At 37.9% G+C, this 17,007-nt stretch overlaps 1 protein-coding gene across 3 annotated transcripts in view; it reads left to right on the forward strand.

The window, feature by feature from the left end:
• Window positions 1–17,007, forward strand: part of STARD9 (StAR related lipid transfer domain containing 9) — a 102,783-nt gene that overhangs the window by 18,990 nt on the left and 66,786 nt on the right. For all 3 annotated transcript variants that reach the window (XR_009744939.1, XM_061462382.1, XM_061462383.1), the window contains exon 3: window positions 272–388. Coding sequence is in view for 2 of the 3 variants with exons in the window: in XM_061462382.1 (XP_061318366.1) it covers window positions 272–388 (117 nt within the window). In the remaining variant the exon portion in view is untranslated. The remainder of the gene's footprint in view (window positions 1–271; window positions 389–17,007) is intronic.

Raw genomic sequence — 17,007 nt, forward strand, 5'->3', positions numbered from 1 at the left:
TTTTCTGCCAATACATAGATGTGAAAATTAACTAAATTATTGTATACAGCCTGGAGAGCCTTAGCTGTAGTAAATGAACCCTTCAGTAAAAATGCTTCAGAAGTTTGCATTTCTCTTCCGCACTGAGCATCAAAGAAAATTGAATAAAGAGGATAAACTGTGCCTTTTCCACAATACAAATTCTAGATAACCTTCCTGTTAGTTTTAAAATGCTTATTTTTTGTTCAGCTTCAAAGTGAAGTGATCTTTCTGTCTTTCCTTCTGTTGTCAGGTTGACAGTAGGCTGGATAGTACTTGGGACTCAAGAGAAAAGACTGTGGCCTTCAGTTTTGATTACTGCTACTGGTCAGTTGATCCAGAAGATCCAAAGTATGCATCTCAGGAAATGGTAAGTGATGCTGTTCTCTGTGTCTGTGTTCCCATCCTGGTTTGTCCCTTATAATTCCACCTACAGAAAGAGATTGAGACACAGGGTACATGAAATAAAATTCTATTTTCTGCCCCATCTTTTTCTTACCTTGTTTGTAATACTACAGTGCTCAGTCCTTTTTGTCTTAAATAGGTGCAGTACGACTTCAATACCCTTGTTTGTCAACTAATGCACACTTTCATTTGATCTTTTAACTTTGGCAGTGATCATTAAGTGTGATAATCTGATATTGTGGTTTAAACAAAGTCAGCCATAAATCATGCAGTCGCTGTCTCACTCCCCGCCCTTCTTGCCCTCCCCCTGCTCCCAGAGGAATGGGGAGGAGAACCAAAAGAATGCAACTCCCACGGGTTGAGATAAGAACAGTCCAGTAACTAAGGTATAACACAAATCACTACTGCTACCACCAATAATAATAGTGATAAAGGAAATAACAAGGGAAGAGAATACAACACCTCACCACCCGCTGACCGATAACTCGCCCCCCAGCCTGACCATGCACCGACCAATACCTCATCCAACCCCGCAGTGATCTAGCCCTTCCGGGTAACTCTCAGTTACATCCTGGCCATGACGTGCTGCGGTATGGAATACCTCTTTGGTCAGTTTGGGTCAGGTGTGTGTCTCTGCTTCCTCCTGGCTTTCCCTCCTCCCTTGCAGAGCATGAGGCTCACAAAGTCCTTGGGCAGACCAAACATTTGAGTGGTAACTAAAAACATCGGTGCTGTGAGCACCGTTCCCAGGCCGAAAGTCAAAAACACAGCACTGCACCAGCTACTAAGATGGAGAAAAATGACTGCTACTGCTGAACCCAGGACATCTGAGGACTCTAGTTTAGCAATGAGATTTGGGATGGGGGATTGGATTCTAAAGGGAGAAAGCTCTAAAGTGGAAGAGTGCAAAGTGATTTTGCTGAGAGGATCAACAATGAAGTAATCACACCTTTAAATAATGGTAGTAAATTGTATTTATACTGTATAGTTTTGAGCACTTTTCCTTGCTGAAGCATCGGAAATCCCTTATAACTGATGGAGACTCCTCTTAGAAGATCTGATCCTTGATGGGTTAAGAAAGAAGATTGAAGGATTCAGTATTAAAATAGGTGGTGATTGCAATTCCTTGTTAATGAGTAAGTGATTATTAAATCTACTACAAATAAATACAACGTACAGTAAAGCTGTCTGAATTTTTCACTATGTATGCATACCATCACATGTCAGCATTAAAACGAGTTTTTACTGCTGTTTTGTCTTCAGAATTATTTCATTTAATTTTGCTTGTTGTCAGTACAATTGTTCCTGAAAACTCATACTGTATAATTGTGTTGCTTTTCACAGTAAGCATCACTTAAAACTGAGCTAATCCTGTAAAATTTGTATTTCTGGTACTGATGAGCACAGGATTGTTTTACTTTTGGGAGTCAATGCTTCGAAAAACTATCAGATTTGTCAATTAGCAGAACTACAGGGGAAATTCTTGACTGTGCTCTGTTTCATTCTTGGTGCAGTAGTGTGAAAGAGGTTTGGGGAATTTGGGAAGTGTAGATAAACTTCCATTTTAGATATTACAAATAATAAACCTTTAAATGTTGAATTGCTGGTTCAACAAATGTTGAATTTACCTCTGGTTTTTAGGTGGCCAGTTTGGGATCCTTGGGTCTATTGCTTTTGTTTTCTCACTGGACAGCTGAATACTTTGCGCTGATGTTGAACTGAGATTTTCATTTGTTTTTCACAGATGTGCAATTCTTTCCAAAGGGGAACCTACCTTCTTTTGTTAAAGACAGTTTTGGGGGTGGGGGGTTATAAGTGGATTTGTTGGTGCATAAACAGAATAGAGAATCAAGAAATGCCCGAAGGGAAGAGTCACTGGTTAAATCAAGCAAGGCTGCTGGCCACCAAAGGAAGAAGGAAAGGAAACTAATTTGCTACATCCTTCTAAATACAGAGAGATGAATGAGGCAGTAGGGCTACATGGCCGAGGGAAAGAAACTGAGTATCAAAAAATTGTGTGGGAACAGAGAAAGAAAGGATAGCAAATAAATTTGAATTTGGGACAGGGCAGAGCACTTAATGGGCAAAATAGGAAATGAGAAACAAAAGGAAGCTCTAAAAGATTATATAGGCATTTAAAATGGAAAAGCCATGCCTGGTTTTTGTAATTTTATCTCTGCAATTTGTTACCTGCATTTTCCAGGTTATAAACAAGGGAATGGTTTTCCAAACGGTCACTGTCAAGATAATGTTATGCTCTTAAAAAACCCTAAAACTTTGATGATGTTCCTTTTCCTGCCATTTTTGAGACAAATTTGATTTTTCTCTGCGCCATGTTGTTGTAGAAGTAGTTCAGTCTTGCAGAGGGAGAGTGATGAGTGTCTGCGCCTGGACATTACCATTGGCATACAATGAAGTAGCTTCAACATGTTTCCCTGCATTCTTGTATTAAGTTTTTCTAAGACGTGAATTTGATACTATATGAAACCTTCTTTAGTAAAGGTGGACGTTTTGTGTAAAAGTGACTATTGCTTCCTTCTGCCCCACCCCCTTCCTCCACAGATGTCTTCAGGAAGCTGTGTGTAGTTCATGATTGTTTTCCAAAGACAGTGTTGGAAATCCATCACTCTTCAGCCATTGTATAACTCTGGGATTATGCCTTAATAGAGATTAATGACATATAGTAGTTTTACTGCAAAATGGAAGTGTGATGATTTCATAATGATCTTTAGGGTTATAATTTTTATTCTTATAGGCAGATTCCGGCTTGCTGATTCATTCTGGTGGTTGAATATGGTAGTTAATTTGTAGGTACTTTGGGACCTGTATAGTCATCCTGCAAACATCTAAATTTAAACTTATTTAGATTCTTGTCTGGCATAGAACAGTCTGTTTCAATCTCTTGAGTTTCCTTTGTAAAACCTAAAATAGATCTGAATCTTCCCTCTAGTCTTTTTTAGCTCCACTAAGCAAAGAAAAATGTTTAAAACAGTTGTAAGCTTAAGTAAATGCTCATTTAAGTCCTACTGACAAAAAAAAAATCAGCTTGATCTCATGTAAGAGCAGTTAAACAAAATCTGAAGGGTATTCTGCACAAGAGTATTCTTAAGGCTACAGAACACATGGAAGCATGAAGTATTCTTGTTGTTGGTTGTTACAGTTTCAGTCCTCAGCTTCCCTCCAGCCATCCTACCCATCCGGTTATTGTGCATGCACAGTAACTGTGGTGGGCAGACTGACCCACAGGATGTGCAAGCAGGTATTTACACACAGCAGTTGCCATAGATAGCTGGTGTGTAGCAATCTGCTACTTTTGATAAGAGGAATATGTGCCATGACTAATAGGCTTTGAATATTAGGGATAATGAAATCCAGAGAAGTGTTTAACTGCTCAACTTGCACTGGTTTCAGTGGGATCCAGATCTCCAATTGCATTTTCTTGAAATGTTTTTTGTAGGTCTCAAGCTTAGTTGTTGTACCTCAGTGTATCAGTTAAATGGAGAGGGTAATTTTTATACAGGAAATTGTAATTTAGATGTTAGAAATTTTACCTCAGGCTTTTGAAAGAATGAAATAAATATTTGTATAGGTCAAGAAATTTCACACTTCTGGGCTTGACTTGATAAGGATTTTATTTAGGTTTGGCATAATGGTTAGGTTTATGCAGGTATGAATATTTCTTGAGTGGCTCTGTGAATATTATCACTTTCAGTAATGCTGTGACCCTTACTGGGCCTTCTAATATGAGTCATAAAAACACTTGACCAAAAAGACCATGACCAAACAAACAGATTACTGTCTCTGAAGTAAATCTAAGAAATATGAGAGTGCACAGAGATGGTTGTAAACAGCTGAGTGATGATACATTTTTGCTCTTTTTCCCCTGAAAGATTACATTGTCTTTTGGATGAGAAGTGGCTGCCTGTTCATAAAAAAAACCACATTAAAATAATCTTGGTTTCAAGATTTTTATGGGCCTTCTCTATATGTCGAGGTTGCACTGTGATGTATCACATGTGAGAAACATTATCTTTAACAAATCAGAATGGTTTTACAAGTTAGAAAGTAGTAAGGGTATGAAAACAAATTCTATTATGAATGTCAATATCTGCTCCTAATTTCTTGACCTTCCCTTCCCCACTTCCCTATTCTTCAGCACTGGTTTACCAGTGTGAGTGAAAGAACAACTGTCTCTCTTTTGATGCACTTCACTGTGCGTTGGAACCACTGAAGATTTTACAAGCCTGCTCAGAAGCAAGACAATGTGTTAAATGAAAGGTTGTTTATTTCTAGACTTTTTATATAAAGTGACACCGGTTCTCATTGTCTGTCTGTCCATTGTAGATGTGTGCTACAAAGAGCTCCCTTACATTCGCATACGTTATCGAATTATTTTTATCTTTGTTTATAAATACATTTATTGAGGAGACTGTGTTTTATTCTGCACTCTGAAGGCAGAAATGGGGATTCCTGATGGCTCATGAGAGTGAGCACACATGACCCCTGTAAACAGATTTTTCCTTTCTTTTTTGTTTTGAAAGTACCATAATTGCTTTTCATCACATTTAACTTCCCAGGATCATTGGGTTTTATACTACTTCCAGAGGAGGCCACAGGATGATCAGGGTGCTGGAACACCTCCCGTATGAAGATAGGCTGAGAAAGTTGGGGCTGTTGAGCCTGGAGAAGAGAAGGCTGCATGGAGACCTCAGAGCAGCCTTCCAGTATCTGAAGGGGGCCTACAGGGATGCTGGGGAGGGACTCTTCATCAGGGACTGTAGTGATAAGACAAGGGGTAATGGGTTAAAACTTAAACAGGGGAAGTTTAGATTGGATTTAAGGGGGAAGTTCTTTACTGTGAGGGTGGTGAGGCACTGGAATGGGTTGCCCAAGGAAGCTGTGAATGCTCTATCCCTGGCAGTGTTCAAGGCCAGGTTGGAGAGAGCCTTGGGTGACATGGTTTGGTGGGAGGGGGGTTGAAACTGGATGATCTTAAGGTCCTTTCAAACCCTAACTATTCTATGATTCTATGATTCTAAGTAAAATAGTCAGGGAGAGGGGCAGATGGGTGGATGTATTTCTTGCCTCCTTGTCAGAGTCTAACTGAAAAGCAAATAGAAGAGATACACTTGTTTTAATATGCAGCATCTTCAGTATGGTGCTAGGTGTTTTGTTTTTGGAGGGTTTTGTTTGTTTTGCATGTTAATTGAAAATGTTAAGAAAAGTTACACAGCAGTCTTGTTTGGAAGCAAACCATTGCAACATACTTTCCAGCCCTTCACCAGACTAAGTCACTGTGCTTGCTCCTCTTCTTCATACTTTTTATTTATTAATGTAAATGCTTTATATCACGCTTCTGAAGAACTTTAACTGAGAGACCTTTCCTTTCTAAGCTGAGATTGTGATGCTTCCATACATTCACTGTGGGATTCGAGTTTTTAATTGTCTTGCGAATTCTCAAGGCAAATTCCAAACCTATTACCCAGCCTATGCGCTTTATTCTGAAAGTGATAACAAAATAGAGCTATAATTTAAATCTCCTGAAAAATCCTTAAATTTCTTTCTCCCCCTGCCCCATGGCTTGCTGTAAAGGAGAAGGAGGCGGTGGCTGTGGGTGTAAATGGCATTTTGGCATGAAATATTTGAAAAGCAGTGAGCATTCCATCCTCAAGATTTTTTTTTCCTTCAATCCAGAGGGAGACAGAAGTCAAAAGGGGAACATGCAGTAAGACAAAAAAAAAAAGGCTTTTTGTGCAGTAATTGGATCAGTATTTAATGGCTTATGATGGAGGGAAGGAAACCACCATGAGTGCCTGCTGTATAGCTTCTGCCGGCAACACAGCTGCTGTGTTCAGTTCGTGATGGAATAAGGTCAGTTTTCTGACTACACCAACATTTCTTTGCAGAAAACTTCACTGGGAGCTGTTGTGAATAATTGCAAACTTCAAAGCAGGCTTTATTGGAAGACACAAAAGAACCAAGTTGATTTTCACGCATAACATAAAAAGCATTATATTTTGGGAAGACAAATCGGTTTGAAATAACTGAGGAATTAATCAATAGAAATAATTATAGAGTCATAGACATTCATATGCAACTATAATTTAATGCAGCTACATTTCAAATATGAAGTCTGAAGAGTTCACAAGAAAGGATTCAGCTGAATATTGGTAACAATAAATCGATAAACTACTTTACAAACAATGGAAAGAGACATTTTCCGACTGTTCAATCTGCTAGTGCTCATACACATTCTGTTTCCTTGGTAGGCATTGACTGTTGCTTGCTAGATACAAAGAGCATGTTCTTTACAAAAGACAGGCAGTACAATTCAGTAAATAATGCAGAAAGGGTCTGTAAGTGCATTCAGCAGCTTAGAAGAAAAAGAGAATAGCAAGTTCTTTGGGTTGCCAGTTGTGCATGTTGCAGTGAACCTGCACATTTGCAATCAGAGTTAACTTTCATAAACCTGGTGAGTTTTATGTGTCTTAGAAGTAAAACCAGAACTTTGGTACTGGTGTCCTGCAAACTTCCTGAAGTCATTTGACAGTACATACTTATTTGGAAAGATGATTATTTTTTTAAATTAGCTTGTAGTGATGAAGATGTATTTAAAAGTCCAGTCTGTTGTGCAGGTAAGCTGCATGCAGATGCTGATCTTTCTTACTTGCAGATGGACATCCAGCTTAAACTTCTCTGTGTAATCACACCACAGTCTTTCCTCCATACTCATAAAGTACTGATATTTTCTTCTTTTAACCTAACATTAGGACCATTCTTTATTCTTTCTGCTTTGTGAACAGGTTCCCTTGCTCATCCCTAGGCATTTCCGCAGCATGGCTTGGCACAAATTCAAGGTCATATTCGTGGTGCTTCCAAGCTAGCAGGTTGATCCAAGATTCACTTTTAACCTGGAGTGTTTTTAATCATATCTTAGCAATGCTGAGTGAATAACTTCAGTGAAGCCTGCTCTTTTGGGAACCAAAATTACTGAGAAATTAGTCTGAACTAAGTCTCCAAGACCACATAGGTCTGCAAGTTCTGTAGTCACTGGGTGGAAAGATACTGATATACTTTTAGTAGCAACTGGGCCAGCTTTGAGGGTTTATTTTATGAATTTGAGGTTTTATTTAGATTTAGCGGGCAGCTGGCTCATGAAAGATTTTTGTTAGGCAGGACTGTGGTAGCACTGAATAGTGAGATACATTTATTGCAGCAGCTGTGATAAGTTCAACACAGCCATTTTGTTTATTTCTGAAAACAAGCCATGTTTCTGACATATTGCAGCCATGAGGCTGGACTTGCATGCATAAGTAGCTAAAGCCTGAAAAGCCTAAATAATGTGCATGCGTCCTGTTTATGAAAGTGTTTGGTATGAACAGCGATTGTTCCTTTATACCATAGCAAAGACCAGCCCTTTCCTTTTAACATATTTGTGCTTGCTTTATTTGTTTATCTTCTCTAGTAGCTAACTTTTCTATTTTACTGTTAACTAAGATAATATGGCTCAGAGATGTGTGTGGCCTTGAACACAAACTGAATGAATCATCCTTTTGGCTGGATCTGAGCACCTGCACGTTGACTCCCAATTCTGTTTTGGTTTTCATCAACAAAGAGTCTGCCCTTGAGAGCTCATATGTGAAAAGAAAAATTGACATCTCTGTTCAGTTGTGGCTTTTCTGCTAAAATAGTTTCTGTTGGCAGTGTTCCTAAATTGCATAAGAAACAGTAAAGATAGATAAAATTAATTCAGTCTAGAAACGTTTACAGTAGCCACAGGACATCAAAATCACAATTCTGAGTGTAAGTTTAGGGTTCCTTATACCCAGATGCTATTATGGCTGGGTCCTCACTCTTTATAACTTCGATGTTATAACGTCAGGACATTCTCAGCTGAAGCAGGGGAGATCATGTTCTGTATATTACGTTGGCAAATATATTTTGAGGTATATCTTACCAGACTATATCACTGTCACATGGAATAGTTGATTAATAAGTTATTTATTCAATTTAAAGTAGGCGTACTTTCAGGGAGGTTATATTTATACTTCAGATGTAGTTTTGAAAAAGAACTGTGCACCTCTATAGGATCTTTTTGTTTGTTTGGAATATGTCTAAAAAGAGGAGCTCAAATTACAGGTACAAGGCTGATTTATGCCTTTTGTTTTGGTAGCTTAAGTTTTCTGAGGCCATAAGTATTTTGCAAGTTTTGCCCAGATCTTTTGATTTCAGTAAAAGATCTTTCAAGATATGTTTGTTTAAACTGGTATTCAACAAAGCAACATCCAAGAAAAAAACAATTGGTTTGAAGAACACAAGGAGACATCTTCGTTTTGTTTTTTGCTGAGTGTGTTGTGTTATGATATCAGAAAATGGATTTGAGTAACTGCTCATAGAGTTAGGAATAGATAAACTTGGTTTTGGCTAGAACAACAATGTTGAAAGCTTCATGGGCAATATTTTTTGTTATCTTTGTTGTGGAAGAATGAGGTTTCCTGGTGGATTTTAAAAGCCGAAAGTCTCTCAGAGCAATGATTCCCAGTCTTTTGAAGCGAGTTCTTTTGGAGCTGTTTGTGACTTTCACAGTAAAGACCACAATAATAATTTTGCCACGTGACCAATAAATGTAACATGAGCACTTGGAGGCATGATCAAAAGAGATTCCTTATATAGTGCCATGAAAGCACATATTCCTTTGGGACAGGAGGGGTGCATCTACAAATTCTATCTGCAGAATAGAAAAGTTCTCCTTTAGCTGTTGGCATTGTGACCCACATGCCTGGGCTTTGGACTTCGGTATTCCCTCTCACACATGATCACCAGGACCTTCTTGTACATTGCAATGTTATTTGTGATAGTGGATAACTTGGGTTACCCTGCATCCTGCAAGTCAGGCATGAAGTCGTCATGCTGCTCTAATAAGTGACAGTGCTCTAAGGCTGTTTTCTTTTCCAGTCTATCTTATTTTGATGCTCTTAGTTGCATCGTGTTTCTTAATGATTGAAAGTAATGGCCAGAGTAACTCATGAGTGACCACACATATATATATATATATTCTGTGTAAGTACTAGTTCTGCTTTGAAATGTATGACTATCTGAATTCATTGACCTTTTTATTAGGCAAACTAAAAGGTGAAACCTGCTTGCTTTTATCTTTTTTTGTGGTGGTTTCCTTTTGCTTTTTATTAGAACCAAGAACATTTCTTGTAGTTGTTTCAAAATAGGAAAAAAGGTGAAATCATGTTAAATATCTAAAGAGAGAGTTAACATGAATTTATCAGTGAAGCAGTGAGTGTTTCTTGTATGTCATTACTTACTTTTAAATTCCAATCAAGTGAAAGGGTTTGGTGGAGCTAGATAGCATTTTAAAGCCAAAAAATCATCTCACTCCATAACAATCGGAAAATGTTCTAGTCCACAATCTGAGGCTGTTACTTGTTCTTCTTTAATTTTTTGACAGCTAACCTTGTTATATCTTTTAGCTATTTCTAGTGTGTCTTATAACACTAAACCAAGAAATTGACACTGACTTTTTAGCTCACTTTCGTAAAATAAGCAACTGTCTTGATTCCTGTATATGGAGAATGATATAATTTAAAGCCTGGACTTAGAGCTTTTGGTATTTTTAATTTAAACTTGAATTCAGCAGAAACTCAAAAGAATGGTCAGTGCCTTAAAGATACGTTTAGTCTGAAAACACTAAAAACACTGAAAAGATTTTAGAGGATTGTGGAAATTTGCTTCTAGTACTTCACATTTTCCTCCTTTACATCATTTCTGTTTGGTACAGCACAATGCTTTTATTGTCTCACATCCTACTGCATGTCATTTGCATAAATGTATTGCTTATCACAATATATGGAATGTAATCTTTTTCTATTTGTTATGAATATAAGTGGCTTTCTACAACTGAATGTCATTGGCATGTTGAATTGAAAGAAAGAGCAAAACAGACAGGGTCATCTTTTGTTCCTCATTTTATTAACTTGCAGTTGATGCTTTTTGTTCATAGCAAACAGAGGCTGTATCTGTACCAGTAAATAAAATGGCCCCACTTAATGTTGGGATATGCTCCCTGAGCCGTGCAGCTTGGTCATCTATACTGCCAAATTATTAGTCATTCCTGGTACTGCCCCTGGGCTGGGATGGCTGGTACTTCACCTAACAGTTTATAGGCATTGTCCAGGAATAGGCAGGGATCATGACTGTTCTGACTAGCAGTTTGCATATGGCCACCCTGCTTTGGAGGCTGAGAGTACTTGACAATATGCACACAAGTTGGTTTGTGCCATGTGGGTTGGGTATGTTTAAATTACTTTTTTCTGTTGTAACATACACTTACATAAAAGCATGCTTAGCTGAAGATAATTCTAAAAATGAGGAAAAACACCCTGGGAGAGAAATTATTTGATAATGGAAATCTGGAGTAACCAATGATTTACAAAGAAAAATATTTTTAAAGTATGCCTTTAAAAACCCTTTTCAAGTCAGGCTTTGACTTTCTATAAACGGTTGAGGGACTAATAAGAAATGAAGTGTTACAAGTGAAATGCTCTGGTTTGTACTTTGACCTGTTGTGCAGCTTTGATCAAAGTTGGCAGCCAGTTTTTGAAACAAAGAATTTGCAGACACTGTGTCCTTTTAGGTTTTCTTTGAGGAGAGCAGACTATACAGATGTTGTGTAAGAAACACCCCATGCTTCTGCTGTAAGCCTGAGCTGATTTCCCTGAGGGGTAGAAAGTAATCTTAAACAGCGTAATTGTCTGAAAATCACCCAGCAACTTTGGCATGTGATCACTATATTCAATACTCTTTTGAAAGAGAAACGATATTCTTTAATAACTGAATTTCTAGTTAGGTTGATGCATCTGTTCTCTATCTAAAAGAGGAAACAGCAGAAGTAGAAATATAGCTGATTAGGTTGTCATATTCCAGTACTGCCTCAGGTTGTGTGTGAGCATTTATTTTTCTGCATCACTTTCTCATGATAAGACAGTTCTATTGACAAAGACTTAAGGGACATGTAATTAATATCTATTGATTTAATGTATGCTCAATACAATAACATGTCAGGACAGAACTGACAATGTAAGTTGCAAACTATAAGTGACAAGTGGTATCTCATCGTAAACAGTATTGTACTAACACACTGGGAATGGGTATGTGTAGAAGGGTGGGTAGTTATTTAAACATGGCATAGATACATAAATGTCCTGCATTTTAATCCTTTTAAAATCATTTACTTTGAACCTCCAGGTCTCTGCCCATTCCTTGCTCATTTCTTGCCCATTCTAATGTGCTGCATAGAACAAAATTTTAATTTGTAAAAAAATAAAATCTAATGCATCTCCAGCTTGGAAGAACTTGAAATGCTGATGAAATGTCTTCCATCTGCATCATCTTAAAAGGAAAAATAAAAAGTGCATTTTATTAGTCAAGGGTGAAATTATGCTGGTTTTCTTAGACAATCATGTTTGACTGAATAATTTTAGGGCTTCTGTTTTTTTATCCCAGAAAGCATCATGTCTGAGAGGGAAACTCCAGTATTGTCTTCACAGGAAATGTCTTGTCATAATATTATGAATATGTGGGGTTTTTGTCAGTTTGCCAAAGGGTTTCTGCTCATCTTCGTAAAATTGAAGATTTGGTTTATTGCTGGGCTTGTAATGACAGAAATATGTAACCTTACCATGGTACATGGGAATTCCCTGGTTCTGATGCCTGTTTTTTCTCTGATCTTTAGCAGATTTGCACATTTCTATTCTTGAATATGGATGTTATCTTTTCCTTTATGGAAGTATTTAGCTGGTTGTTTTCTTAGATATTTTATAAGTGCTGTCAGATGTTTAGTAAAGCAAAGTGTAGTAAGAGGCACTGAGCTGTCTTCATAGTTTGCCTTGCTGTGTTTTGCTGTTGGTATGATATGAAGTGAGCGGGAAAGGGAAGAACGGTGTAAAGAGTAGTTATGTCCAACTTAAGTAATTTCTAACAGTAGGAGAGCACAAATAGAAACTGACAGTCCCTGCAGCATCTTAAATGTATCATTTTTAATTAGGTGAACTGTTACTGTTCATTGCTAATATGCAGCCCCTCCAGTGTTTGTAATCTGGAAATGAACGGAGGCCACTGACATGGCAAAAGAGTGGAATTAACAATTTACTCAACCACTAGTCCTGGCACAATTTATTATTAATACATTGTTGAGGATAAGATGCCAAGAGTTCCCTGCATGAACTCATAAGTGGCCTTAAATTACCTCCTCTTCTTTGGATTCTCCCGGAAGCTGCTGAAACAATATAAATTTAGAAAGGACTCTTTTCCCTGAGGATCTTGTACATATCCAAACCATCTTTTGTTTTAGTAGACAGCATTCTGGTTTTATGCAACATAAAGACCTCCTGAAAATTTAATGCTGCAAGAATATTTGAAGATCTGAACCACAGGAAGAAACTTGCTTGGGGATCTGACTGCTGGTTGTCTATCTTCTCAATAAACATTGAGGTCTGAATTCATGCAAGTGAGTATGTTTTTCTTTCACATCCTTTTTGTGGAAGTCAGCTGTGCATTCAGCCCTCTGAGCAGTCAGGAAGTGTTTCCAAATACAGGTGTAAAAATAGTCCCATTGCTGTAAAGGGCCTTACTTAGTGGAAACATCACCGTTGTCTCATTGCTTCCTGCTCATGGCAGGGGAGTTGGACCAGATGACCTTTACAGGTTCCTTCCAACCCAAACTGTTCTGTGATTCTATGCAGGTCTCTGCGTGTGAGAATAGTGATAGCAGATTCCCCTCCCTTATGAGCTGTGCTTAATGAATATACCTAGTGGTACTTGTAAGCATGGGATGAAACCTATGAGAATGCAGCTAGGTTTGATGGAATATGTTTCTCAGCATCTGTTCTTTTGGCAGTAAGCCTTGCATATATTATAAAAGCTGGCCAAACTTCCCTATCAGAGGGCAGTACTTCTATGTCTTTAAGCAACAGCAAAAAAACCATCCCTCTAATGATTAAAACAGATACAATCCTAAGTCTGTTGTCTGAAACCAGCAGGAATACGCTAATCAACCTTTTTTTCTCCTCCTTCCTGTGAAATTCAAAAGTAGAAGTGTCTGCTGTGTATTACTAATAAGTGTCCCTTAAACCTTTTCATGTCTCCAATTATGGAGACATAATTTCTTTTAAATAAAGAGACTTCTGCCTTAAACTGGCAACACTTCTGGCTTGTATAGTAAGATCGTAAAAAGTAACATCATAAAGAGTTGTTCATAGATGACCTGAATGACTGTATTAAATATACTGCTACACCTTGCTTAATATCCCAAATTATAAACAGAATGTGTCTATATCGTATTATAAAATCAGGTTAAAAGTTGATTCTTCCTTTAATGCATCTGTAAACAACTTGAGTCAAAGAATTTGTTTTTCACTGGCTGGCTTTGATGAGACAACCACTGCACCAGAATAAGATAATATAGTAAGTCACTCCTTTCTTATCTAAACTGCTGCTGGTTCTGCATGCAAAATATAGATTCTTCAATCCCAGCCTTGGCAGGTAAGACTGCATTTACTTGTACACTTAAAGGGAAACAAATTATTGCAAGAAATCTGTAGCCCCTTTTTACACATTCTGCTATAAAGTGGAAAATTTTGTAGTAGCTGCTTTTTATTTGGTTTTTAATGTTTTGAGCTTGGACAGTGAAAACTCACTTTAAAAATGAAGCTGTTCAAGTAACTTTCATTGCTGCATTTTTATGCCTTTTGAAGTCTAAAGGGAATATTGTTTTTTTAATGCTTCTCTTTTCAGTGGAACTCTTAAATTTTAGTTCTTCGAGATAATATGTCTTTTCTTTGTTTTTTATTTATTCCTGGAGGTATTTAAAAGGTTTGTAGACGTGGCGCTTAGGGACATGGTTTAGTGGTGGACTTGGCAGTGTTGGGTTTATGGTTGGACTTGGTGATCTTAAAAGTCTTCCAACCTAAATGATGCAGTGATTCTGTGATTAGCTTATAGAATTTATGTAGGTGGAACTTGAGACACGTTTTATTGAAGCCATTACTGTACATCTTTCCAACAGCTCTCATAGTTGTAAATGCCAGAAACAGAAATTTACAGTACAGTTGAGACCAAGCACTAGTGAGCTCCATGAGTGCTTGCAAGGTTCACCCAGATTAAATAATGACAAATGTAGGAAATTTACTTTCAGAAGCATAAAGTCTATCAGTTTTGGGTACTGTTGAAATTCAGTTGTTGCTGATAGAAATGCAAATGGAATCTGTCTTGCAGAATTTCTACAGGTATTTTAAAGAATTGTTGATGGAATTATTATTTTCAATGTCTTACAGTTTTTGCTTAATTTTTATGTTCTTCTTACAAAGCTCTTGTATGAAGGTGAAGTAATGAGCTTATTGCTAAGAAAGTGTATTTTATAGGCTTAAGAATTGTTTTCCAGTGTAGTGATTTTAAGGGCCAAATAGTAAAAAATAGGAACTTGAATTAGCTGATACATGAAGAGAATACCCATATCTAGACGAAGGGGGGGGAAAGCAGAAATCTAATCTTGATAATGTCATTGTGTTGGCTGAGTATTACAGATGAATGTTAACCCTTACTGAATTACTAAAACATTCGGATCCACACTTTTCCTCCTGCCTCTTGTAATAAAGTCGGGGAACAGTCTTTTTTCCATCTCCATCCTCTGTCTCCTCCAAAAACTGATGGGCAGTTATTTTCAGAGACACTGCTGAGAATTTATTTTTGTCTCTGCTGCCTTAAACAATAAAACTTGCTAATTTTATGTTGTTATTCTTTACTTTCCTTTCACATGGAATCACAGACATCCGCTAATGACCTGGGATCCTAGCCAAGAGCTGGCAGTGGAGGGAGAAAATGCAGGATATTTATAACTTCATTATAATCCATCATTTATTCCTTGCTCTCTTCATTGCAACGGAGATACAGTTCAGTATTACAAAAAAAGTATTTCTTTTGCTCATTTTAAGAGGATATCAGTAAACTCTTCCAATTTTTTTTCCTTTTTGGTAGACTTTCAGACACAGATAATGATGGTATCACACCATTTAAAGTGACAAATTACAGTATTTTTCTCCCATGAAGTATTATCCAGGCCAGGACAGTGGGATGTCTAAAACATTTTCTGGTCCCACTGGAGTAAAGCTGTGTGATTGTAGAGAACATTGTGCTGCTTCTTCCAACTGTGACATTAGCCTTTGCTAGACCTTTAGAAAAGCTGAAGTTTTTAGTTTCCCCTGTGGGTTTCATTCATGCATGGTCTGGCCCTGAATTCACTGGAGGAAACTCTTCCTTCATTGCATATTGCTGGCACTGGTGTAAGTCAGTGTGTTCCTATCCTGCTGGTGAAGATGCACAGCACAGAAATTAAATCTGTCCCTCTGACATGCAAGCCTGCAAACAAGCACCCATGTGGATAGATCAGCACTCAAATCTGCAGTCCTGGGTCCCTGGGACAGAGAAACAAACGTGTTTGTCTGTGTCTTCCTAACAAATATTTCTGTTCTCCTGGAGAGAATTACCAACCTTAAAATATACTTCCCAATTCACTCAATGAATGAGCTCCATTCGTTCCTTAATGGATAGCGTTCACCTGTGTTGGTGATGGGCAAATGAAATACCAGAGTAAAACTTACATAAAACACAATGTAATGTGTAAATCTCAAAGTAATCATTAATAAAGCAATGTGTAGAAAGCTTTATTAGGACAAGTAGCTGGGCTGAGCTAAGTCAGATAGTGATACAGTGTCAAATGCTGCAGAGTTTGTATTGTATGGCTGTTGCATTCGAATTTCTCACCTGTAATCTAGAGATAACACAATAGGCATCCCTGTCAGGCAGGAAAAGAGGGATCTGAGAGGAATGTGGTTTCGTACAGGTAGATGAAAACACCAGGTGGTATTTTTGTGATGTGACTTTTTATAGTATTCTACAATTCCACCTAAATACCTTAGTCAAGATTGAACTTTCATGCTGTTAAATGTAGTGTGTGGATGCACATAACCACACAGAGCAGACACTGAAATTAATTTTTTCACTGGAAAACAAATTACAGCTGATAAGATGAACAAAGCAACCATTGTTGTGTCTCACAGGGAGAATTAAACACAAAGGGATTTAAGGACATGCAGGAAGTCTGTTGGCAGAGCCAAGAACTGAGCTGTCTCTTAAGTTCTAGTGCAAATGCCTCTGCTACGGGCCAAGTATCTTGAGTTGGAGAGAAGCTGTCCCTTTCACTGCCCTTCTTCCGGTTTGACAGGGAAAAGAAACTGAAAAGGCTGGATAGAGAGAAGGAAAAGAAGTAATCCCAGTTGTGAAGCCGTGGCCTCTTAACAAGAGAGAAGAAATGTTCCCAAACTAACCAGCCGATACCTTCCCCCCCCCCCTTCCCCCATCCCATTCAACCCAAAAAGTAATGTTGCTGAAGTAATCCTAATGTCACAGTAAGGAGTTCTGAGCAGCTGATCAGCATAATGTGCTTCCCTTTGCTTGTGCTTTCTCTGGCTGTGCACAGAAAGCCGTTCAGCTGACATTTGTTTAATGTTCCTTAAAAGA

The sequence above is a fragment of the Pezoporus flaviventris genome, unplaced genomic scaffold (genome assembly GCF_033815535.1).
Source record: "Pezoporus flaviventris isolate CSIRO_AGI_PZ_B2104156 unplaced genomic scaffold, CSIRO_AGI_Pfla_v1 ptg000035l, whole genome shotgun sequence".
Lineage (NCBI taxonomy): Eukaryota > Metazoa > Chordata > Aves > Psittaciformes > Psittacidae > Pezoporus > Pezoporus flaviventris.